General features: G+C 40.4%; 1 protein-coding gene and 1 long non-coding RNA gene across 7 annotated transcripts in view; both read right to left on the minus strand.

The window, feature by feature from the left end:
- Nucleotides 1-743: 743 nt before the first annotated feature.
- On the minus strand, nt 744-7,670 carry LOC310749775. The gene is made up of 2 exons (XR_014541770.1): nt 3,489-7,670; nt 744-2,903 (listed from the first exon to the last, which is right to left on the minus strand). It is a non-coding gene; the product is annotated as an uncharacterized lncRNA (long non-coding RNA).
- A 2,274-nt stretch (nt 7,671-9,944) lies between these two features.
- OTUD7A (OTU deubiquitinase 7A) overlaps nt 9,945-26,241 on the minus strand; it is a 109,330-nt gene continuing 93,033 nt past the window's right edge. For all 6 annotated transcript variants that reach the window (XM_083586357.1, XM_083586354.1, XM_083586353.1 and 3 more), the window contains 3 exons: nt 17,787-17,901; nt 17,269-17,353; nt 9,945-14,901 (listed from right to left, as the gene is read on the minus strand). In XM_083586357.1, the coding sequence (XP_083442483.1) occupies nt 13,477-14,901; nt 17,269-17,353; nt 17,787-17,901 (1,625 nt within the window). In that variant the 3' untranslated portion in view covers nt 9,945-13,476. The remainder of the gene's footprint in view (nt 14,902-17,268; nt 17,354-17,786; nt 17,902-26,241) is intronic.

Here is a 26,241-nt window from a genome sequence, read left to right on the forward strand (position 1 = left end):
TCATTTCAGGGCAGAAATTAGCTGGGAGTTTCTAAAGATTGAGACAAACATCCAAGCAGAAATGGATTGACTATTCTTTTGAGTAGTGGGCACAAATATAAGGAAACACAAGATTTTAACACAGAGAGAGAGCATTTCAAGCACCCTACATATTAACTATTTAACTATTGATATAATACGCAGTGCAAATGTTCTATTGCTGCATCTGCGTCCTTCTCTGAGCTGGTCTCCGAGGTGGAATGCCTGAGTAGTGGGCGAACCAATACATTAAAGGCACGTTGTTTCCCTTCCTAAACCTGAGATGCAGTTTTGTGAATAGGAGTGATGCAGTTCCGTTGCATCGCTCACTTTATTGCAAGTGCTGCTTTAGAACAAACTTCCTTCTTGAACAGGAGGACTCTTGCACAGAGCCAGACCCTTAGTCCATCTAGTCCACTACTGTCTAGGGTCAGCTCCCTCAGCAGAAGTCTCTCCTAGCCCAGCTGAGATCCTTTTAGCTAGTGATATTGAATAATAAATTTGGATCTTATGCCTGCAAAGCATGGGTTCTGTCACTGTCAATCATCTCACATATCCTTCAAAATCTCAAAAAGCTATGGTGATGTTTCTGAAAAATGAAATTTCAGTTTAATGAATGGATTAATTATTTACAAGGCATTTGATTATCAAATCATCAATTATCAAAAAACAGTGGAGCAAGAAGAAATATGGCAAAGTTTTACACAAAAATTCAGACAAACTGATATTTTACAAATAAGTTTATTTTATTGAATAGCTATCAGAGCTACCCTCTGTTCCAAACAATGGAGGAGCCAATCACACAGATTACAGAGCTATCAGTAACTTGTAGAATTCTTTCATAAAAGAAATTAATTACAGTTCTAGAAAAAGAGTGACAGTCATAACTGGAAGTCATAACAGAAGCCATATTTAATAGTAACTATTGCAAAAAATTGGTTTAATGCTTTCATACTTTACAAAATAACAACCCAACTGCTAAAAATGGCCCTTACACATCTTCTTAGTCAAAGAATGGAGCATATAAAAATAACATTTAATTTTAACTGGAAGGAAGATTGCACGTAGAAAAAATTTCAAGGACGTACATATCCAATAAGAAGAGAAACATTTGTTACCTGTTCAAGTTACTTACTGGTCCTGTTTCTTGTAACAATCACTTTAAATATTATATGGCAGGTAAATTAAAAAACTAAAACTCTGGACAGGATACAAAGAGCTGCACAGGAGCGGATCCACAAATCCAAGGAAGTCTTGGACTTTTGTTACGTAAACATCAGCTCCCAATGCTGCATGATATTCCACTTTAGAAACTGAGGAAAGTTTCAAAAGCAGCTTGTGATATTGTGTGAAGGTGTCTGTCATTCAGAGGGGGAAAGTCAAAAATTCCATGAGCCATGCCTAAGTCCACAGTTTGCCTAAAGTAGTTCTTTGGATTCCACTTTTTGCTATAAACATGAACTGCAACCATTTGATGGGTTTAATCCAATGACATGTAGCAGAAAATAAATGCGTAATTAGGGGCCTCCTTAGAGTATAGCTTAGGCATTCACAGGGATTCATTGATGCTGTACTGACATTTTTTTAAGTAGTAAATAAATTAATAAAAAAACAACAATACTGATAAATGTTTAGGATAAGGGCTCAAGAGTAAAAGGAAAACCAACCAAACTCCTTTGCATGGATTAATATCTATGCACAAGTTGTTTTTCTAGTCATTTTAATGTATTTTGTTGCAATACAATGCTGAAAGTATAAAATTTTACAGAATAGCAAAATAGGCTAATATTCTGAAGATATGGTCAAATATTGCTCTAAAAGAACCAAGAGACATTTTTTTTTTTTTTGCATTCTGCATTTCGTTTATACATTTGCAAAGACCATTGGTCACTGTAAAAAAACACTCCTCCTGCATAAAGTGACAAAAAAACTTTGGTGATAAGTGTACATGGACTCTCAGACCAATATGACTAGGAATCTGTCATGAAGAACAGTTGGGGGGTGGGAAGTACAAAGAGAATAGGGTTGATGGCCCCTCAACGTTTGTAGGAGGATGTCTCCTCTGCCCACTCAACGGGGGGGGGGGGGCTCAGCCCCCTGCCTACAAATATTGAGGGGGCATCGGCCCTATAGCACCTATGAAAGGTGGGATATATTATTTGTTAACAAGGTAGCAAATAAACAGAAAAAAACTAATCTTTCAACAGTTTAAATTGAACTGAAGGCATATTTTCAAGGGAGCTTTTCACAGCATCACATTGCTGCCATGGCAAATGTGGTATATGAAAAAGGAATTCTATTGATCAAGCTTATATTTTTTCCTATGAATTCTGATACCCACACTAGATATTGTAGTCAGACAGGTTACTTCTAGGTCTGACTCCACCATCCAGATAGCCCCAGGATTAGCAGAGGGTTGGCCTAAGTCTGGTTACCATGTGTTTCTCAAGGGCCTGAGACTGAATCTGACCCTCCTTCACTGTTCATTGAATAATGTTACGTTTCTACTCAAGACATAAGTGAAACTCCTATGGAGCACTTTTCACATTACCTTTTCAAAGTTCAATAACAAAGTTATTGGAAGAGTTGTGGAAGTGTGATAAGCCAACTACAATGGACACATCTGTCTTGGTGGTGGCAAGATGTAAGGCAAATATCCACTTGTAGGACTAGAAGTAGGACACCTGTCTCCCAGCAAATAGAGGCACATGAATGATAAATTTAGGCATGAATTTTGGATGCAAATGCGTTCTCCTATGGAAGCAGTGTCCTGTCTTGAGGGAAGGGTCTCTAAATCTCTCTTGCTACACTGTCCCAACATCCCCAATGACAGTGGCCAACCTTAAGGCTCCATTTTGAATCAAATAGCTTTTAAAAGGAAAGGCCTTTGCTCAAAATTAATTCCACTTCAAAAATAATGAATAAGAGTAATATATACTAATGGCAGGTTGTCATCCTTCCCTCTGGATGGCTTTCCGTGTCCCAAACTCCATACACTTCAGATTTTCTTCAGGTCTTACCTCCTTTCTTTTGACACCTTTGAGCTAGGGAATGTGCAAAATATTCCAGAGAAAGTTTTGTTAGTCATCTTTTCTTCCTTTTTAAACTCCTGTTTCCCCCTGAAATTCCGCAGATATTTTGCTTGAAGGAGCACCACATTTGTTTCAGATCTTTCACTGAGTGGGAAAGACCAAAGATTGGCTGGTTCTTTCTCTCTCTCTTTCACTGACATACTAATCTGCTTGCATTCACAGGACACCTCTGCCTGCCTTTGCTTGAGGTGCTCTGGTGCCAGAGGGGGCTTGCCAGCCTACAACCAAGGAGCTAAAGAGGGCTCAGGGAAGCCGAGAATCTGAACAAGATGGTCCATGATCAGCCTATGTCAGGGACCACATCTTTACGAGAAGAAATTGCAGTCACCTAGATGGTGGACTTTCAAAGAGCTAAAATAATAATACATAAATTATGACAAAGTGACACACTTTTCATGCTGGAAAAGTGCAAACACTCTCAAGTCTTTCTTCAATGACTTCTGGAGAAGCAGCTTCATTAAACTGAATGGCATCTGGAAATCAGGCTCTCTTTGTCACAGATGGCAATTAAAATTTTTTAAATGAAACTACTGGGCTGCTGTTCTTGACCTTTTACTGTATGTTTCTCTTACATCTTTCAGACTAATACTCCACACGAAGCCAATTTTTTCTCCAAAATGTTTGAATAAAACTGCAAAATACAATCCACCTCCACACTTTAAAATAGGTTTTTGCAAAGAAGAAATTTTCCCACAACTAAACAGAATAACAGCTAAAATCATCATGAATCTGGTCAAGAGCACAAGAGATGATGGCCTTTCATATTGAGAATTCTGCCTCCACTAATACTCCTTGTTGCTATAGATACAGAACGATCTACCTAATTATTAGGAATCTCTTCCATTTATTCATTTTCACTGAGGGTTCCAGCCATTCTGGCAGACATCAAAGAGTCATAGGTTTCAAAACAAATTATCTTCAAACAACACACAATTAAGGAAACTGAATAGCAATATATAATTAACCAGACTATGAGCAGTCTGCAGAAATTTATATGAAAGCAATGCAGCAAGTCCACACTGAAGGTGGGTGGGAACACACAACTATGCAGAGGAAGAAGCTGCAGCAGCTCCCATTGAGAGCCCCACACCTTCTAGCTACCAGAGGCACTTCTCTGCATCTTGCCTAGACAGCGCTCCATCTGAAAGTCTCTATGATAAATATGACAATTGTCTTGTATTTGCATGAAACTTATTGTAAGCTGCCTTGGGAGGTTTTTGCTCTGAAAGGCAACATATAAGTACTTAGAATAAATAATACACTCAAGAAGATTGATCCAGACCTAAATGACCCCCACCCAATTTTGAAATCCACCTGCTGTGTTGCACGTTTCCAGGTTGAAGGCTGCGGGAGATTAAGTGTTCAAGCAGATTGTTGGTCCAAGTTAAACAAAATACTAACGCTGTCACTTATGATTAGCAATTTGTAAAAGAAAAGGTGGTAACAGTGCTGTTCATTGGATCCTAAAAGCAGAAAAACCAGAACTGAAATGAAATTGGACCACAGCATTCAAATGTGGAAACAAAACTGTTGTTTTATGGAATCTTTATATAATCTTCTTGGTTTTTTCCTACTCTATGGTTTCAGTCATATATTAAATTGATTGCAATGTCAGTTAATTCAAATTTGTGGCCATTTTTGTTTATTTCTGTTTTATGATGTATTATGATTTTATTGGCAACATTTGGATTTCTGCATAAGAAGTTAATGCAGCATTACCACTGAGGAATCTAATTCTTTCATATGTCACATATATGGACCTAGATTGCCTTATATTTGTGATAAAGAGTGAAAGATGAAGATATTTCTATTAACTGGAGGGAGTTGGGGGATGATTTTGTGGTGAAATCTGCTTGTTTTGATATGTTCATCAAGTCCTCGGGTGACCCATGTGAGATCCCATTTAGGAGACCGTCTTCCACATGGAGCGCTATCATAAGAATGAAGAAGATGAAGTGAACTTTTGAATCTTTGCTAAAACTGAAGAGATCTTCTATTTGAAAATTTTATAATAAACTTCTTAATTGTGGTGAGCACTTTTTTTTAAAACCTAGTCTAAACAAGATGAGAAGAATATCAGGTTTTAGTAGTGCTGCAAAAATCTACAGAAATTGTTCCCAAGAGATGACAATGGGCCAGAATAATTGCATATTCTATAAGTGATTATAGTTCTATTCAGAAAAAATATTCATATTCAATCTTAGTTTGCTTCAAAAACATCAGGTCACTTTTGTTATGAAATTTGCAGGGGGAGAATCTCAAGTTTGATTTTTGTGATGATGTTTTGTTTATTATTATTATTTTGCTGAGTCTTGTTTTATGTCCTATAAAAGAGGATTCCATAAAGAAATAAAACAGGGAACATGTATTTTTACCAAAATATATAAACCACCATATAAAGCTTTTCAGTAAAAATCATTCTGTATTCCAACCTTCAACAGACACTGGCAGACACTGGCGATGAGCATTCAGAATGTATCGTTAACATTTACAAAGCTTTCTTCACAAGAAAGTAGTACTACATTTCCCAGATGAACCTACTAAAATGACAACAACTCTCTATAATAAAGGTGCAAAATATTGCTTTGTAGCATATTTTGAAAGTAATATAAAAATAATCTCTATATTATAATTTAAACTTGGCTTGGAAAATTGCAACATAATACAGTCATTTATGTCTACAAACAGAATGCACTTACAAACACCTTTCTTTATGGGTGTGGGTGTATAGCAGGCATCCCCAACCTTTGGCCCTCCAGATATTTTGGACTACAATTCTCATCATCCCTGACCACTGGTTCTGTTAGCTAGGGATCATGGGAGTTGTAGGCCAAAACACCTGGAGGGCCGAAGGTTGGGGATGCCTGGGGTGTGTGTGTGTACTATTGTTTCCTTTGTTTAAAAAACAAGCATGTCCATAAAAAAAGCAAATGCGCCAACAAGTTACTAAAATCAGTTAAACTCTACACCATGTTTTATTGGGCAGTAATTCTACAAAGTTTGCCATACTCTCAAATAAAAAGTCCTTATTTTGCAGTGTACACTACAAAAAAATCTGAATGTGTTCTGAGCTGAAAAAGCCACTTGCAATCAAGGTCAGCTAATATTTTTCCATTGTAGTTCTGCCATCACAATAATGTCTACTTTTCCATACAAGGGAAAGGAAGTAATCCCTGGCTCCCCACTATAATCAATTATTTCATGATACAATTTACAACATTTCATTACACCACATTCTCAGTTTTTGGAACTAGAAATGTATTAATTCTTTTGGATTGGGAAGAGAACGTAATCAACACCTATTGACAAAATGCAAGGCTCCCATCTGTCTTAAATGAGTGCTCCCATGAGTGAATAACTTTGTTCCTGGGACAAACTGTACCATTAAAGGGCCTTCCATTCTTAACATGAGCTCTTCCCCATTTACTACATGTGCAACAGCTTGTCATTATTCCAGTCCAATGATCAACATAATGGGGCAATGCCATTAGAAGTGTGATAAAGAAGTTAAAAACATTGGGCTGCTTACCATAAAACGACAGATAAAAACAAAAGATACAGCCTTCTAGTGCCATTGTTATAATGATTCTTACCTGTCAATATAAATTTGCTTAACTTTATATGTATGTTCACTCTAAAGAGGACTGTATGTATTCTGTGCTGAAAGGGCTGAAATTCTGCATTCATGCATTTCAGTTCTGCATCCAGAAAATCTGAATTCTCCTTCTATAAATTATGCAAATTTAACAAATTTGTGTAATTTCTTTTGATTTTGATTTTTTAAACTATTTTGCATAAATATTTCTGGTTTTGCTAGTCACAGAAAGGAGTTTACAGTTACAGAGTTCCTTCTTTGGCTTCTGAGATTTCAGCAGCACTAGCCAACAGAGTTTCAAGCATATTGTTTCAGCAGCCTTAAAAAGGGGCTGGGGAGAGATAAAGAAGGTGCTGAGATTCTCAGGAAGCTGAACTCTGTGTTCTGCACAGCACTTGCTGCTTTTTCTGCACAAAATTGCAGGAACAGCATTGCCAGCAAAATCACTATGATGCCCTTCACCTGCTTGGTGATAAAACTCCTATTGATCATTCATGCCTGTTGTTTTTTTCCATAAGGAGAGAGGCTGATTTAAATGGTCACCCACATTAAGTTAAGTGCACGAAATACACAGGGTGGTGAGGAAAAGAAAGGGGAAACTAAACACAGCTACTGATCAATTTTTCTACCTCTGACTTTTATGAAACATATGGCTGTGCTTACCAAATATATTGCAATGTAGGAATGGCAAAATGTCTCTGTTTTCATGAGAAGCTGAGTGCAGAACAGGAACTGTTGTTTCCTGGAATCCTAAACACATCTAATCCAAAACCTCACAGAGCTCAGTGGAGCTTATTCCCAGGTAAGTGTGTAAAGGATTGCAGCCTAAGACACATTATCTGTGATATATTACACCAGTCCTTCCCCCAAGAACTCCATTTCAGCTGACAAGGGGTGCTTTATTACACATTTTAACTCATACTGAATTAGATTTGTCTGTTATCTGGATTCCAGGAGCGCAATAAAAGAACAGCAATGAGTAACTGATTGGACTTGGGGCAGTGCAGTGGCAGAGAGAGGCTTCTGCTACCAAGTCCAAATGTTTGCTTGCTGTGGCTTATGACCACCCGCAAAACTTTCCACAGACCTGCTTAGAACCACCTACAACACACAACACAACTTATATGTAAACACAAAGTGTATCATGTTTTATTCATTCATTAGCCCTTTTCTATACTACTTTTTCATGTATTATTACAAAGTATGAGAATGCTTAAATACCATTTTGAAATAACCCTTAGACCCTTTGTTCCATAGACAAAAGAAATGTCAAACATTTTGCATATTTTCTTTGACAAGTTTTGGATTAGTGGCTTGAACAATTTATACAGCCTTTTACTTTTTCCCCAACACACATTTTTTTCTGATGCCTATTAGCAGAGTAATTATAATTTATTTGAAACCATAAAGCATTTTTTCTTTCATTTATAAAAACATCACTTTACCCCAGAACAGTTAGCAACACTTATTACATTCAACCACTGTTCCATGTTTTGTACTTCTCAAATACCAAACAAAGGGCACAGCCCATTGGCAGTCCCCTTATGCGCAAGCCCAAGGAAATGAAAAGTTCCAGTGAAAGAGAACTGTTCGATTCAACAACGCTTGTGCAGGAGAACTTCCCAGAGAACTGTGTCATATTTCGCAAAAGAAGCTCTGACACAAGCCTCAAATTCCCATCTCAACAATCAAATTTTGTCTTTGCACAGCCCAGCCTTCCTGACTTGGAATTAACTGCCCACAAACCCTTAGCCCTTTATATACTGAATTGTCTACAATATCCACTTGTTACCCACCAAGTGACCAACCCACAACCCAAGAAAATGCTGAGCTGGATGAAACAGCAGTCATGTTTATATATAGATATATTGAGAGAGAGAAAGAGAGAGAACAAGAGACAGGGAGTTCACGCAAAACACATTTTGGCCTTAAAAAAAAATATCTCTGGAACAACAAGTTTCATAAACATTTAATTTCCAGATTCAGGTAGGTAGCTATGTTGGTCTGACGCAGTCGAAATATATAAGAAAATTTAAAAAATTGTCTAGTAGCACCTTAGAGATGAAAGCACACAAAAGCTTATACCAAGAACCAACTTAGTTGGTCTCTAAGGTGCTACTGGACATTTTTTTTATTTTCTTATATATTTTGACTTAATTTCCAGTGAGAACGACCTTTTAAATTGTATAGTTTTTACGGAGGCTTCATTCAAACACTTGCCTCTTTTTCAGATAAGGCAGACAGGAACAAAATCCTAAAAACACCGAGGGTGAGGTCATTCATAATTGCCTACTACTTTTTGTGGGATGTAATCCACTGGGAGCAGTCAAATACAACATTCAGTCAAATACAATACATACAGCAAGGGAATGTTTGGTCCAGCCAGTCAAAACTTCCTGTTCCTCCTGGCCTGGAGCATCTTCCTTCCATGTGACTAGTGGGTGGGCGTGACCTTTCCGGACCTGGTCAAAGGCCAAGGCATGCTGTCACTCTCCCTCTTTTCTGTCTTCCTTTCGTCCTGCAAACTTCCCGGTCTGCTAACTGCAGTCACTAGGTCAACCCACATATGGGGTAAACCTGTTTGTATATGCTTGTGACTTTAAGCCTAAAGTCTGCCTTCAGGACCACACTGTGCTCTGCCTGATCATGAGTAAACTCTCTTTTTATTGCTTATGAATAAGACTATGGTGTCTTTATTCTTTCAGGAGGGATTCAAGGGGTCTTACCAGGAAAATATTAGAAGACATTTCAATCTAGACAAGCCAGATTGAATTGCGTATTGTCTTAAGAAACTCACATGGGTTTGCAACTAGTTTTCTGCTGTGTAAAGGGGAATGCACTCTGCTAAATAAAGGAAATTGCTAGTGCAAGTTAGGAAGGATATTAATAAACAATATATCCTCTCCTGCCACCTTGAACATTCCCACACTTTTTGCTTGGAATGATCATTATACAATTTGAGCATGGAATGCAAGGATCACCCCACAGACCATGTCCTCTTTGTTACCTTGGTTCCCATTTTGTGGTGGTTTAGATAGAATCACAGCAATTTGAATGTGCTAACTCATCCTGGGTTATGTCTGTTTTCATGGACTCAGGCAGAAGGAACCAAGAACTGCACAATTTGAAATGGAGATCTAGCCCAGTGAGATACCAATGACTGTATGTACACTGCTCTTGAGTTAAAGTTAAAGTTAAATTCAGGCACACAGAGGAATAGAGGTATTGACATTGACACCTGAGCTTCAGTGTCAGCACGAACCCTCTGGGTACATACCAGGCCTGTTATAAAGACTCAGCGCTTGATCCTCTGCCCTTTCCTGGTCAAAGAAGCAGTAATAATGTTAATATCTTTTGACTCTCCACTAAGAGTCCAGCTCTGACTCTAGCCAAACTGATCTCCAGAACTCTAGAGGCTCCTCATTCCAGGTCTAATTGGCACTGGTCTCGCCCCTAACTTCTGCAGATGAAATTTTAGGGGTGGAAAGTGGCACTCAGAGCTAAGATTTTTCTGAGATGCTCTGCTATATAATTAGATTCTTACACAGAGTAAGGTGCTACCCTAAGTAAATAATGTTTAGTGAATTATTTCTAAGAGTAGGGTGTAAGCAAGGATCAGATTAGAGCATGGGTGCCAGAAAACAGTTCTTGGAGGTGGGGTATGGATTTGAGCAACTCATGAGAGCATTTCTATCATCTGGGCAAAACTTATTTTCATTCAGTTCTGTGTATTTAAAAAAAAATATAGTACCATGTGAATATATGAAATTATTGTGTTCACTAAAATGTATTTTCCTGATGATGACTATTTTTAAAAAAATATTATAATACTTTGTGAAGTTTTTTTTAAAGCTTTTTGTTCAGATAGTATACTTGAATCAAAATGGAAAAGCATAAACTGTTAGCAGCAAGTGGCTCATGCCTACCTCCACCTAGAGAAGCATTTATAGGCATTCCAAAGGCTAGTTCTACAGTAATGCATTAGTAATTACTAATATTTTCTTTCTTAAACTTTTAAAATATCATCCCTGCTCTAGTCTCTCTATCTCTCTCTCTCTCTATCTTTCTCTCTCACACACACACAAATACAATCAAAGATAAGTCCATCTGGTACCACAGATTTCTTTGGCCAAAGAAACAGGAGGATTTTTCACAATTAACTAAAAACATAAAAAGGCATACAGTATTGGACAAAATTGGAACATCTGAGATTCTTATGAGTGAACCACACCAAAGGTTACTTGTGTTCTAATCCACACAGCAGCCATCAAACCACATCTGTTTTGCACCTTAATTCTAAGTTGGAAGCACAGAACAGGCAAGGGAAGAAGAGGCCCTTAGGAAGGCGCCCTTTCCCCCTGCTTTGAAATAAATGGCAAAGCTGGACAAGAACACTGCAGAGTCAGCCGGCACTAATGGCACAGCTGATCCTCTTTCTTGAGTAGACTTCCCATAAAAGAATGGGGACCAGCTTGGCAGCACCACCGCTGTAACATCTTGCAGTGTGAGTGCACCCTTAAGTGCGGTGACACATCTTCCTCTGGGGGGAAAGGAGATACCAATTCAGATACACTACACATTCTCAGAGATACATGAACTGCAAGGCTGGATTCATTAAGAGCTGGTCTTAAGTAATATTGGTGTGCCTCCCCGCCCCACCAAACTTAAAATTTATTATTAATTAATACTAAGTATCACTTCTTACTTCATTTTGTACTGAATTATAGGATCAATTACTGATTGCTACCACAAAGTACTTCACAAACAGGCGTTTTAATGTGTGTGCAAGTGGTGAACAGACAGGAGTCTCAAGTACTTTCTATTCGAGGATGCAGAAACCAAGTTCACTACGTAAACTGAGATGTGGCTATGAGTGCATATTTTCTTAGCTTACCTAAAAATATTAGAGCTAAAGAGAAGAACCAAAAATATAGGCCATTCCTAGTGATGAACTTTCCTAATAAAAGAGGGTCACTTCGAGGGCTTAGAGCGGTGCCATTAGGTTAATGACACTGATGTATTTCTTCTTCCCTTTTCATTAGATGTGATAGGAGCCTCAGTAATGGGATGGATGAGTAAACTGAAATTTAATTCAGATCATACAAAGGCAACAATGCTGACTGGGGGAGCCAGCCAACATGGGGGTTGCTCTATAGTCGGGGTATATTGGTTCTTAATGGCACCATACTCTACTCTCACAGCTTAAATGTGCTCTTGAATCTTGCACTGAGAGCAGACTTTCATGCAGAGTATACACCGGAGGGCCGAGGGCTGTAATAAATTATGAAGTATGCTATTTGGTGGTTTGCTAGAAACAAAATAGATAGAAGGCAAACATGTTTATATCAATGCCAACTGAAGCCCTACTGTAGACACCAGTGTTACATTCAGCTCTTATCTAAAACATCTGAAGGGCACCAGGCGTAGAAGTTATCTAAATTATTCTGTCTAGTTTTGAACTCTATTACAATCTTTGCTTCATTTTTGTCTTTGCAATGGTGTCTAGATTTCATCATCTGCACTGTCTAGTACTCATCTCAGAGGGCCAAATTTGAGAGCAGACTTTAAACACAAATCCATGAGCTGTCCTTGTAAGTGTTTAAGACCATTTTGCCCATTTCCAATTGACGCACGACTGCCAATGTTTCGTTTTCAGCTGATGTGCGCGATGACCCGGAATACAACTCCTGCGCAAACAGGGAGTTGCCTGCAACACATGTGCAAATTAACAGTAACATTTTTTGTCTTCTCTGCAAAGAGGTAGCAAATCTACATTGTGCTATATGAATAATAAAAATATGAAGTCTTGCATATGCCAATATTTTAATTCTTTAATTCTTGGGAATTAATAGCTAAATAATGTGGTTCCAATAAGCAGTGTTGATAAACTGGTCAAAACGACCAAGGAAAGGATATGATCAGTGAGATACAGGGCACTTGGTATGTGGTTGCACTGAATGAGGTGTAAGACAGGACTGCAAAGCTACTGAGGCAGTTGTTTGGTCATCCAATTGCCCAATTGTTGAATTGTAAAGTACTTATTTTCAACCATGAGGGCTTGAGCCCTGTCTAAAAATAAAATAGATATGTCATCTGGAGGATAAGCATTTCATTCTTGGACATTTTGTGCAGTACAAAACTGGAGTTGCTTACATCAATAAAAACAAGAATTCGCGTTTTGTAAGAGAAGCTTGCTAATGAATCCAGGCTTTCATTTGTGTATCTGTGGAGAAAACAGGACTACTAAAATAATATAAGCAAGGATGTTAGCATGTTAGTATGAACTATATGCAAATTACTATTCTTCCCCCAATTTTTAAAGGAAGAGGCAAGAGCTATGAAAAAGTTATATTTCTTCAGATGAGATGGCTCTAAAGAATGAAACAGACACATCTTATTACAATACCACATTTCCAGTTATTATGACTTTTTCCCTATCTTCCTACTACCTGAGTGATGTCAGTGTAAATTCAGGCACCATTAGTAAATTTTGACCAAACGTATACACAGCACTGACAAAGGAGTAAAGAACCTTTCAGCTTACCAGTGTATGTAAAAAAGACACTGACAAAATGGAAAATAATAAACTCTTTATGATAAATTAATTCTTAGTTTTTCATTGCTGCAGGGGAAAAACAAATAAGCTGGACCTTTCTCCCCACAGATCCCTCTACAGGATTCTCTTTTCCTTCCTCCTGTAATCCATTGCCACATACCTTACAAGTAAGAAAATGGAGGAAATAAATATTCATGGGAAGAGCTCCATCACCTTCAATGTCGGTGCCCCTTACTTTCTTGCTCCCTGCGTTTCAGCTCCTCCTTATAGCAGTAGGAACAATAGTTTTCAGTCTCGGGGCGACCATAAAAAGAGCAGTTCTCCTTCTTGCAGCGGTTCTGCTGGATTGAATATATCGGGCTAACTGTGCTCCTGCCTCGATTTTTGTCATTGTTCAACCAGGTCTGCGGTGCATCCTCATCAGCATATTCCAAGCAGTCTCTGATGTCACTGGTATTAAACCCATTGGTATATGTTTGTGACTTGTGGTCCGTAGGCATAACATAGGTCAGTGACTCCACTGTGTTGACAGTACGGATGCCTGCTATTCGGCCTGGGCTATAGCTCTGTGAAGACAATGACCGGTTCTGTTGGGGATATGTGGCACATGTTTTTAAGGTGCCAACCACCGGTTTGTAGGTATCATCCTGGAAGCTTGATGGCTTGGAGTTGACATCATGCAAGTGGATGACACTTTGCCTCTGAACAGGGGGTGTATGGCTATAGTGGGCAGACAATGGAATGGGTCCACTTTTCTTGGCACCATTGCTAGGTGACGAAAATGACCCTGGTGTGGGACTAGTACGGTCTTTAAACTTTAAAACCAGTTGAGTCGTATGGCTTTGAGGCAAGACTGGTGATGCCCTTCCCTGAGGAGATGCTTCCAACTTCTCTTTTGAGAACATTTCTTGCTCCAGTTTCCTGCATGACGATCCATTGAGAGTAGCCTTCTTCTCTGCCTCTTTCCTCTTCTGTTCCTGTTCAGCACTAAAGCGCTCCTGGGCACTGGTCAAGTAATAGCCAATCATCTCCTCATGGAACTGATGTCTATGGCTGGTCAAGAGGAGGCCAGCAAAGATGAACTTCCGTTCCCCTTGCATGGCGGCTCTCAAGATGTTGAGGCTCAGCTTCACATCAGTACTGTACTTCCATGGGTCTGACTGTTTATCTGAAGGGGATTTAGAATTCATTTTTTCAACAGGCGAAATGCTTGTCTTTTCAGTGGGAGAGGGGGTTGTCTTTTCAGATGGAGAAGTGCTTGCAGACTGGCCAGATTCTTCTTTGCTTCCTTTGCGTGACTTGGACTTCTTCTCTTTGACTTTCTCAATGATCTCCCCATTTTTCCCATTTCCTGAATTTGCTCTGCTCATTTTGCCATGCACTAATCCACCAAGCCCACCCATGTTCTTCTTTAGCTTGATGCCTAGAGTTTTACTGAGACTCCCAAGTTTGTTTGCAACTGAATCAGCCCTGTTTTTTTCTTTATCCTTCCTTTGCTTTTCTTTCTCTTTCCCATTTTTCCCATTATTGCCATTAGAATTGCTGCAGATGGAATCCCTGTCGGAGTCCATGGAATCAGCGAGAGACTGAACATCCTCTCCTGCTGACGCAGTGGGAGATTCTGGCTGAGCCAGAGGAGCCTATTAAGAGAAGTAAGTTAACAATTAGAAATTATTCTTACACAATGATTTCCTGCAGTAAGATCCTCTCTACATTTGAATGCAGTTTTTCAGGATATTTAGCATTTGAAAAATGCAAGTCTTCAAAAGAATGGTTCTGCACATAAGGTCATTACATTAAGGGGTCACAATTACATTAACAGATGGTTAATCTTTGGCAGAAACTTCCTAGATCCAGGTTTATAATAGCCTGTCAGATCTCTCTGACTGTCCTTTTGGGAAGTCATTCTCTTGTAACTTCAGATGTTTGCTGTGAATTCCACAGCATATTCAAGATGGTAAAAGCCAAATCTGAAAACAGTGCATCTTTTTGTATGCTTTTCTATATCTGAAACATCAGGAACCATTGCAATATGATGTTAGATAGAATCGATATGCTCTTCACTACAAATTTTCTGATTTTTAAGTTGATGGGTGATGGGTTAGGAGGGAATTTCTCTCTTCAAATAGATCAGCTAGTATTCCTGGATTTTTTTATGCAGCATGCTTGGTTCTCTTGCTCAACATATCTGAAATAATCTGGTCTGTTGTTTCTTGCTTACTCCTGCTCAGTGCTCATGGGACACTGTTTTGGATTATATGGAGGATAGCAATAGTAAAGTTCAGTCCTGATGACCATTCTGTGTGGAAAGGCTACATTGTAGGATACATTCCAGTACAAATGGCATCAGAGAAGCAAAATGAAAGATAACACAAATACAGAAGGCAATCTCTGGGTATTTAGCAAGGGATTTAAAAAAAAATGATTAGGACGGCAATAATTAATCTGGGATTAAAAAGCAAATTGTGCAATAATTCAATTATCAGTTCACATTTATACCTGAAATATAGGATGTGGTGCAAATAAATTTCAGTGTAACTATAGAAGTACATTTCAAAACATTCATTTCCAAGACTCCTAAACAGATATCCTCCTATCTCAAAGAAATTGAGATTGTTTTTACTTGCCTAATTCTGCTCACCTACTCTTCTGGGGCAAGAAAATTAGTTAATGCTAGGCAAAAAAAGTATCAACATATTTTCAGATTACCATCCCTATATAAGAAAAAGGGCAGTTGAGTAAAAGATTGTGCTTGCCATGATATATTTTAAGAAAATACGAAGTGGAAGCAACTTGCAGATCAACTTGACCTAATGAACAACTAGGCAATCCTATGAAATTAATCTTGCAAATTATTCACAACGGGCAATGACTGAAAACCAGTTCACCTGACCATATTTCTCATTGGATGATGTGTGCGATTTCTTGACAATTTCATTAGTCTGAAAAGGCTAATATAGAAATGGCAAGAAAGCCTTCCTATCATGTAAAATAAAAAGTACTACTAATCACCAGGAGCTAAACTGAGACATGATAACCTTTATGGGAATTGGTCCTGGACATTGAATTAACATAAATTTTCAAGCACATACCAACTCATGATTGGCTGGAGCATGACTGAGCAATAATAACTTCCTTCTTTATGAAAAAAACTAGTGTTGGAGCAGTTTCTGAGAGGCATGATTAACAACTATGATAAGGTAAGTGGGATATTTCAGAGAACATATTCAGTTCCCCAAAGCTCCCTGTTGTGCACATGAAAATTTGGCTGAACTCTTAATTTGCTTACCCCTGACTGACAACCTTGGGTATCAGCTTTGCAGTCTCACATTTGATAGTCCCTATACTTTTGTTAAACCACTAGAATGTTCTGATATTTGGACCTAAGAATCCACACTCTCAAATGTGGAACTGCACAAATGCAAGGAGCAGAACAAAGTCTGCTTTTCAGCCTTTTCCCCAGACAATGGATAGACAGGCTGGTCAATTACTCTTTGGTTTTGACCATCTCATATGCCGTGACAGAGGGCAGAATTTCCAACCAAGCTGCTTTACTTGCATCTTTTTTCCTTTCTAATCTATGCACAGTACAGTCTATTACTACTACTACTACTACTACTACTACTACTACTACTACAGCAATTTATATACCACCCTTTATCAAAAGATCTTAGGGTGGTGTACAACATTAGAAATACATTACAAAACATCAGTGATAAAAACATAACAACGGTCTAATCCATTGCTGCTACAGTTACAGTAGTGCATGGCCATTTTTTGTGTCAGAAAGTGCTGCATTAATTCTAGGGAGGCAGGGAGCTGGACCTGGCCTTTCCCTGCCCCTGCCTCCCAAAGGAGCTTCCCTGAACCGCTAGCCCAACACAGCAAGGATGCAATGGATTCTGCTGCACTAGTGATGGCAGCCTAACCCAGGATCATCTGTTTCATGAGATCACACAGTTGGGGCCTATTTCTCTCAAGCTATTTATGGAGAATAAAAGGGTTACCCGTGTTTCCGATGGTATGCGTATCCAGGTTACATTCATGTAACTGTGCAGAAGATTAAGCTTTGCCTCCAGAGACAGAATCAAACTAGGAAAGGAAAAAGAGGAAAGACCACATACCATATAATCACTGAAAATTTACAGCCATATACTCCCACTTAATCAACAGAAACAGAAAAAACATCAGGTTTAACAAGAGTACTTTCAGTTACAGATCCCCATGCTCTCTTAAGGAAATAAGCTGGGGGGAAAGAAAAGTCCGACACTGGGCTTGCTATGGGAAATTTGCAGCCTCACATTGTTCTTGCCAGACTGGGGCAACCAACTGGCATTTTGTAGATGGCAAAACTCCACACCCAGCTAGTGAACTATGCAAGAGATGTATGTGGCTCAAAAACGATATAGTTATTTGTTCTAAAAACTGATTTTAAAAGGGCAGGCTAATCAAAGGTTACCAAGCATTTTAGGCACACAGATGTCCACAAGGTGTTGAAGTGTTGATTATTTAAAAGAGATCTTACTTGGCCAGCTTGGAGTTATCATTGTCATCCTTCCCCCACTCCCAATCTTTCCCAGGATCAACCGCAAAGTGCAAAGGTAGTAACTTGTGTTCAGAATCAGTCAGAGGGATCACCGCTGAAGGAAAGAGGAAAAGATCAGAAGTGAAGAAATTAGGTGGGAAAAGGATGAGAAACAACAGTTGGCTGAAGAAAAGGGGGGAAGAATTTTAGAAGCATTTGTTCAAGACACTGTGTTAAATATATAGCATCTTGGCATTTTTCATAAGAAATTGCTTATTTTGCAAACAGTGACACCTTTGTATATCATGTGATATTTTTCATGATGAAGAAAAATAGTCATCAGCTCTCAGAGATGGCAATTAGGATATTATAATATGAGATAACCATAGCCTCTTTCGTAGATCTCATACTGACCACATCTCTAGCCAAAGCATTTGACAAAATGAACACAAACCTTTTCTTTTCTTTTGGTTTGGTGGACAGGGTTAAAGCAAATGTTTTGAAAGCTGAAATTATACGCTTCTGCTTTCACTTTCATTTACAATATACTGTCATTCACCTGCAACCTCCAAGGAAAGTGGAATATAACCCCAAATAATTAGTAGGCTATTGACTCCAGATTTTACTGAGTCATAATACCAGTCTCTGAACACTAAATCTTAGTTGCTGTGACCATCCTGGTCATTTCAACCAAAAAGGAAATAAAAGTGTTCTATGCAACCTGTGCAGAATATGCATCGGTACACTGTTAAAATAAAGTGATAAGCAAGTTATACATCTATACATTGAAGTGCAGACATCCACAAATCAATTTCTCATATTACATTGTCGATCAGACTTTACAGTCCACCACATTCTCTTTGATGAATGTTCTTCTCAGTTTTCAGGCTGCAACCACAAATCTAGCAAAATTATCCCACGTTGATGGCCTCTCAGCTGATTCCCTCGTGGCCCACTGGAATGCGGAGTTAACCAGGGCTATTGACTGTCTGGCTCCGAAGCGCCCTCTCTGATTGCATGGAGCCCGGACAGCCCTGTGGTTTTCCCTAGAGCTAAGGGTGATGAAACAATCGCTGAGACGGCTAGAGCACTGGTGGTGGAAAACTCATTCTGAATCTGACAGGACAAGGGTTGGAGCTCAACGTCGAGCCTACCAAGTGGCGAAAGCGACGGCAAAGAGGACCTTCTTCACCGCCTCTGTTGCATCAGCAGAAAACAGAAGCAGGAGACTCTTTCAGGTGGTTCGCAATTTAACAGAACCACTTGTGTCATCGGGGCTCAGTAAGCACCCTAAGATGTCCTGCAATGATTTTGTAAAGTTTTTTGCAGATAAAGTCGCTCAGATTCGGAAAGAGGTAGACACCACCATGGGAGTAGGACCAGGGCAGGAGAGTGCCAGAGTCCTATCTAGGCAAGTTGCGTGGGATCAATTCGAATCTGTTACCTCCGAAGATGTGGACGAGTGAAACTGCCCACCTGACTCCTTGATCCTTGCCCATCCTAGTTAATAAAAGCGAGTTGGGAAGGGCTGGGCAATGGGCTCCGCAGGGTGGTGAATGTTTCTCTCTGTGAGGGAGCCTTCCCAGACCCACTGAAAGAGGTGGTTATTAAATTGCTTCTTAAAAAAAAATCTTTAGACCCGGCCAGTATGGCCAACTATCGCACAGTCTCAAATCTTCCATTCTTGGGCAAGGTGATTGAGCGGGTGGTTGCTGAACAACTCCAGGCATGCCTGGAGGATGCGGACCATTTGGATCCCTTCCAATCAGGATTCAGGCCTCATCATGGGACTGAAACTGCCTTGGTCACACTGGTCAATGATCTCCGGCGGGCTAGGAACAAAGGTGAAAGCTGTTTCCTAGTTCTGCTGGATCTCTCTGCGGCCTCTAATACCATCAACCATGACATTCTTCTGGACCATCTAGAGGGGCTGGGAGCTGGGGGCACTGTCATACAGTGGTTCCGCTCCTTCCTCCTGGGCCATGTCCCGAAAGTGGTGTTGGGGGATGAGTGTTCAGATCCCTGGGCTCTCACTTGTGGGGTGCCTTAGGGTTCTGTCCTCTTTTCCCCATGCTTTTCAACATCTACTTGAAGCCACTGGGAGAGATCATCAGGAGGTTTAGGCTGGGTGTTCATCAGTATGCGGATGATACCAGCTCTACCTCTCTTTTAAATCGGAACCAGTGAAGGCGGTGAAGGTCCTTTGTGCGTGTCTGGAGGCAATCAGAGGATGGATGGTGGGCTAACAAATTGAGCTTGAATCCTGACAAGACAGAAGTACTGTTTTGGGGGGACAGGGGGCGGGCAGGTGTGGAGGACTCCCTGGTCCTGAATGGGGTAACTGTGCCCCTGAAGGACCAGGTGCACAGCCTGTGAGTCATTTTGGACTCACAGCTAACCATGGAGGCGCAGGTCAATTCTGTGTCCAGGGCGGCTATCTACCAGCTCCATCTGGTACGCAGGCTGAGACCCTACCTGCCTGTGGACTGTCTTGCCAGAGTAGTGCATGCTTTGGTTATCTCCTGCTTGGACCACTGCAATGTGCTTTGAAGGTGACCCGGAATCTATAACTAATTCAGAATGTGGCAGCTAGACTGATGACTGGGAGTGGCCGCCAAGACCACATAACACCGGTCTTGAAAGACCTACATTGGCTCCCAGTACGTTTCTAAGCACAACTCAAAGTGTTGGTGCTGATCTTTAAAGTCCTAAACAGCCTCAGCTCAGTATACCTGAAGGAGCGTCTCCACCTCCATCTTTCTGCCCGGACACTGAGGTCCAGAGCCGAGGGCCTTCTGGCGGTTCCCTCACTGCAAGAAGCGAAGTTACAGGGAACCAGGCAGAGGGCCTTCTCAGTAGTGGTGCCTGCCCTGTGGAACGCCTTCCCAACAGAGGTCAAAGAAATAAACAACTATCAGACTTTTAGAAGACATCTGAAGGCAGCCCTGTTTAGGGAAGCTTTCAATATTTGGTGAATTGTATTTTAATATTCTGCTGGAAGCCGCCCAAAGTGCACAAAAAACCTTTAGTTTTTCCTTTATATAGTATGGATCTGCTCCAAAGAACAGTTCTTAAACAGTATGGCTCCACCTAAATAAATGATATCACCAGCAATGTCGCAGTGTACTGCTCTGACTTGAGAGGAAGAATCTCAAAATGTTTCTAAATCTGGATCTGAGAGAAGACAATGCCGACCTTACACCTGAAAGAATGGTCAAACTCCTGCTTGAGAGAAAGGAAATTAGGCCAGATTCTGGATGGCAGAGCATTCTCAAAACATCATTATGTATCATCCATGCAAACACCACTAATTAGCAAGAGGGCAATGCAGCCAGACTGCAAGAACTAGGCTCATCTTTGGTCCTTGCTCACCCCGGAGTGTTGGTAGCAGGGCTGACAGATCACACAGAAATTGATTACAAACTTCCCTGTTTATTGCAACTGTGGGCTGAAGAAGGAGAATGTTAAACTATAAACTGGCACCACTACATACTTACTGGAAAAACAGAATGATTGCCAAAACATTATTGCAAAAAGGCAGATGTAACTGTAATAGCAATTTGTTCAGTGGAGAAGAAAAACACTGAAAGTGTATTCTTCCTTGTGCTAATTAACATTCAGTAAAAACAAGCATTTTGAGACCAGAAATACCACAATTCTTCAAGCCTCAAGTGTTGAAAAATAATATAATGCCCTCTAGCAATTTGTGCCACAATGAAAATGTTATATAAATGTGCAAAGAATGTGTTTAATTCATATTATTTATCCTCATTTTACCTCCCATTTATTTCTGGGAACTTGTACCCCCCTCCCCATTTTTTTAGAATGCATTTTGGGGAAGGAGGCAAACTGACATTTCCATAACACTGGTGACAGCTATCAACAATATTGAGGCACTTTGCAGAAACTACCACATACATTTTAGAGGTTTTTTTGTACAACTGCCTTTAAAAAAAGAATGAAAGACTCAGCTTTCTTATGTATTCTGTTGCTGCTGTGCTACATTAAAAGCCACTATAGGTGCTCTTGCTGTGCACACACTTGGCCATGCATATTTCCAGAATCTTTGTATTTGCAAAATCACAGGCAATGCAGGTCAAAGTAATTTATCAAGGCTATCTGGGGGGGGGGGGATCCCACCCCCAACGAACAGTTTTGGTGACAAACTTGGAGGCAAAGACTAAAGTATCTGAATAGCTGTAAATTAGGTATCCTGCTTACTGTAAGACAGCTACAATGAGAGAACACACTAAATGTCAGGGAAAATAATAATGTTTAACACGCGCATACTGCTTTCAAATGTTCAAAGCATGTCACATTCATTTTCTGGCTGCAATTCTTACAAGGGAAGTATGTAGTATTATCTCTCATATTACAGATGGGGAAACAGGCTGAGAAACAGTGGCTTGCCTATGGCCCCTCAAGAAGTTCACAGGAGAGTTGAGATTTGACCTAGGAACTTCCTGATTTGCAGCTCAGTCTGTCAGTCACTATGCAAAAGAAACTATTTCAAAAGGTTACACATTGTTTGGATGTACATATTTGAATGTCAGGGCTACATTTATATAGAAATTGGTTACAAGAATCTTAAGAAACAGAAAACTATAAGAGTTTACCGAAAGGCATCTTGCAAGAGAAAGTATTTTTCCAGGATTGGTGAAGATAGCAGTCACAGGTAAAAATGTAGCAGATTGTAACATTAGTAAAGTTTCACCAGGTGGCACCAGATCACAGCAACCCACTCTGATTCAGAGAGCATGTAGGACAAATCCTTGAACAGCCGTAGTTGCCATCTGCGTTCAGAACCAGTTCACATGCACAAAAGCAATGTTGACATAGAATCTTAGGAGTTGGAAGGGACCCCAAGGGTTGTCTAGTCCAACCCCCTGACATGCAGGAATCTCAGCTAAAGCAGCCATGACAGATTGCCGTCCAACCTCCAGCCAGTGTGGTGTAGTGGTGAAGAGCGGTAGTCTCGTAATCTGGGGAACCGGGTTCGCGTCTCCGCTCCTCCGCATGCAGCTGCTGGGTGACCTTGGGCTCATCACACTTCTCTGAAGTCTCTCAGCCTCACCCACCTCACAGAGTGTTAGTTGTGGGGGAGGAAGGGAAAGGAGAATGTTAGCCGCTTTGAGACTCCTTATAGGGAGTGAAAGGCGGGATATCAAATCCAAACTCTTCTTCTTCTTTAAAAACCTCCAAGGAAGAAGAGTCCACCACTTTCCCAGGGAGTCTGTTCCACTGTCAAAGAGCTCTTGCTGTCAGAAAGCTTTTCCTGAGGTTTAGTCAGAATCTTTCTTGCAACTTGAAGCCATTGGTTCAAGTCCTATCCTTCAGAGCAGGAGAAAACAAGGTGACAGCCCTTAAGATATTTGGATATGGCTATCATATCCCCTCTCAGTCTCCTCTTTCCCAGGCTAAACATACCCAGCTCCTTCAAGTACTCCTCATAAGGCTTGGTTTCCAGATCCTTGATCATCTTGGTTGCCTTCTTCTGCACACATTCCAGCTTGCCAACATCTTTCTTAAATTGTGGTGCCCAGAAGTGGACACAGTATTCCAGGTGTGGTCCAACCAAGGCAGAACAGAGTGATACTATTACTTCCCTTGATCCGGACAATATACTTCTGTTGAAGTATATTGCCTAGAATAGCATTAGCTTTTTTTGCTGCTGCATCACACTGTTGACTCATGTTAAGCTTGTGGTCCACCAAGACCCCTAGATCCTTTTCACATGTTCTGCTAGTAAACCAGGTGTCCCCCATCTTATATTTATGCATCTGGTTCTTCCTCCCCAAGTGCAGAACTTTACATTTGTCCCTACTGAAATTCAATTGAAATTCAAAAGCAGCTCTTGAAGGGGTGATGTACGGATTATTCTACAAACCTCTCAGGTTTCTCATGCTAAAAGAAGTACAAGCTGGGCTGTGCCTATGAGAACATGCAAGGGGACAGCTGCTTTCAAGCTGTTCAGGAATAAAACACAGAAATGTATTCAGCCTCTCCTCTCATTAAAGGTTTGCTGTGTAACTTTTTCTCAAGATATTCGCATCACTGTTTGCTTCATCCTAATATGAGAAGAGTTATGAAAATATTACCAGCCACTACTGCAGAGAGCTAGCATTTTTCAATGGCTTATTTTAAACAGAACGTTTGTTTCATATTAATTTACAAGCACTTGAAAATAAACATGTGGGCTGTGTGTCTTCACATTTATTTTTTAATTACTCCACTGGAAAGATGCCTAAAAATAAAATCCTAAATATCTAAAATGTAATATGGCAGACATTGCTCCAACAGCCTGCAGTTAACAATTCATAAGTGGGTTGCCAGATATAATGTGTGGTTTTTATGCTGGCTTTCGCAAACAGCAGCTGTCTATTAACCCCACCCCAGCCTGCAAGTTGTTGGTTTTTTTAAACCTAGGAGTGTTTTAGGAGTCTTATACAATGCTGAGAAAGGGCACTGTGGAAGCCCCGATGTCCTGGCGAGCAGTGGGGAGATCGGGCTCCCTTGTGATGCTCAGCTGGAGGTCAGGAATGCTCCTACCCCCCCCCCAGCAGAGTGAGCTCCAAATACCCTGCAAGCAGGAGCCGGATTGAGGCTGCTCAGCTGGCGGGTTGCAGGCTCTGCCACACTTTTCCATTGAGGGGTGCCCGACCCCAGCCCCAGTTGCTAGGTGAAAGCCTTCTGTTTCTCCCCATACCCCAATCATAACCGTACCCCAGACATTACTGGAACACTGTGGGAGGTGATCTTCACATTCATAACATTTAAAAGGCCAGGTCACATGGGTGTTTGCAGACCGTTAAAGGACAACACTAGCAGCATGGAATGAAACCATGGGAAAGTGCTTGGCATGGCATAATTGTAAAATTTATGCCTGTCTCCATCTCTGTTACCTTAAAAAGCCTCCAAAATCACATTGCCTTACTTGCTCTTGACACCAGCAAGTAAATGGCATCCCATGAGGCAGTTCTGAAATGGGAAAGGCATTAAGATTCATTTAGTTCAATCTGCTCTGTAACAAGATTTAGTGGCAAAATATGAATTTTAAAAAACAGTCTTTAGTGCAGAGTTTGAAGCTCATTGCCTGTAGATATTCATAGGATTTAGAATCATAGAATCATAGAATCATAGAGTTGGAAGAGACCACAAGGGCCATCGAGTCCAACCCCCTGCCAAGCAGGAAACACCATCAGAGCACTCCTGACATATGGTTGTCAAGCCTCTGCTTAAAGACCTCCAAAGAAGGAGACTCCACCACACTCCTTGGCAGCAAATTCCACTGTCGAACAGCTCTTACTGTCAGGAAGTTCTTCCTAATGTTTAGGTGGAATCTTCTTTCTTGTAGTTTGGATCCATTACTCCGTGTCCGCTTCTCTGGAGCAGCAGAAAACAACCTTTCTCCCTCCTCTATGTGACATCCTTTTATATATTTGAACATGGCTATCATATCACCCCTTAACCTCCTCTTCTCCAGGCTAAACATGCCCAGCTCCCTTAGCCGTTCCTCATAAGGCATCGTTTCCAGGCCTTTGACCATTTTGGTTGCCCTCCTCTGGACACGTTCCAGTTTGTCAGTGTCCTTCTTGAACTGTGGTGCCCAGAACTGGACACAGTACTCCAGGTGAGGTCTGACCAGAGCAGAATACAGTGGCACCATTACTTCCCTTGATCTAGATGCTATACTCCTATTGATGCAGCCCAGAATTGCATTGGCTTTTTTAGCTGCCGCGTCACACTGTTGGCTCATGTCAAGTTTGTGGTCCCTCCCTCTCTTTGATCCCTCCCACTCTTTCAGAAGCACTTCATGAAATATATAATTTTCTACTCCTTCCCTAATTAATTGAGATGTTTTAATTTGCTTTTTTCCTTCATCCTCTATTGTTCTTACTTGTCTCTTTGTGCTTTTCCTTTCCCCTGTGTATCTAGTTTTATTGCTGTTCTGAAGACTCTTCAGTAGTTAACTCAGTTTACCTAGTTATGAAGGCAGTGTCAATGTAGCTAAGGTGGAGCTGCTGAGGAACAAAAGGGAAGTATCAGAATACTTGAAGAAATCACAAGATATGCAGAACTAGAGGGGAACCCCTAAAGTGATAACCCCCACCCAAAAAAGCAGTGTAATGAGGACCAAGCATGTGCAATGAGAAAAGAATACTGAGTTTCTGTTGGGAGATTAAAAACCAGAGAGAATGAAAGGGCAGGAATGAAAATCTGACCTCTTATTGAGTTGTTCTCAATGAACCACACTGTATATTCAGTGTGCTGTGACATGAAGTGGTAAAAAAAAAAAAGAAAAAAAGAAAAAGAAAAAAAGCTTCACCAGTAAATTTCTGTGCATGAGGCAGCTGCTAAAATGTGCATGAGAACAGCCAGTAAAAGAAGTGGCAACTTCACATCTGTGAGTCTGATTGAAAATTGGTAAGAACCGTTGAGAAGCAGTGGAAATTCA

This window comes from Podarcis filfolensis, assembly GCF_964270895.1.
Source record: "Podarcis filfolensis genome assembly, chromosome: 14".
NCBI classification, from domain to species: Eukaryota; Metazoa; Chordata; class Lepidosauria; order Squamata; family Lacertidae; genus Podarcis; species Podarcis filfolensis.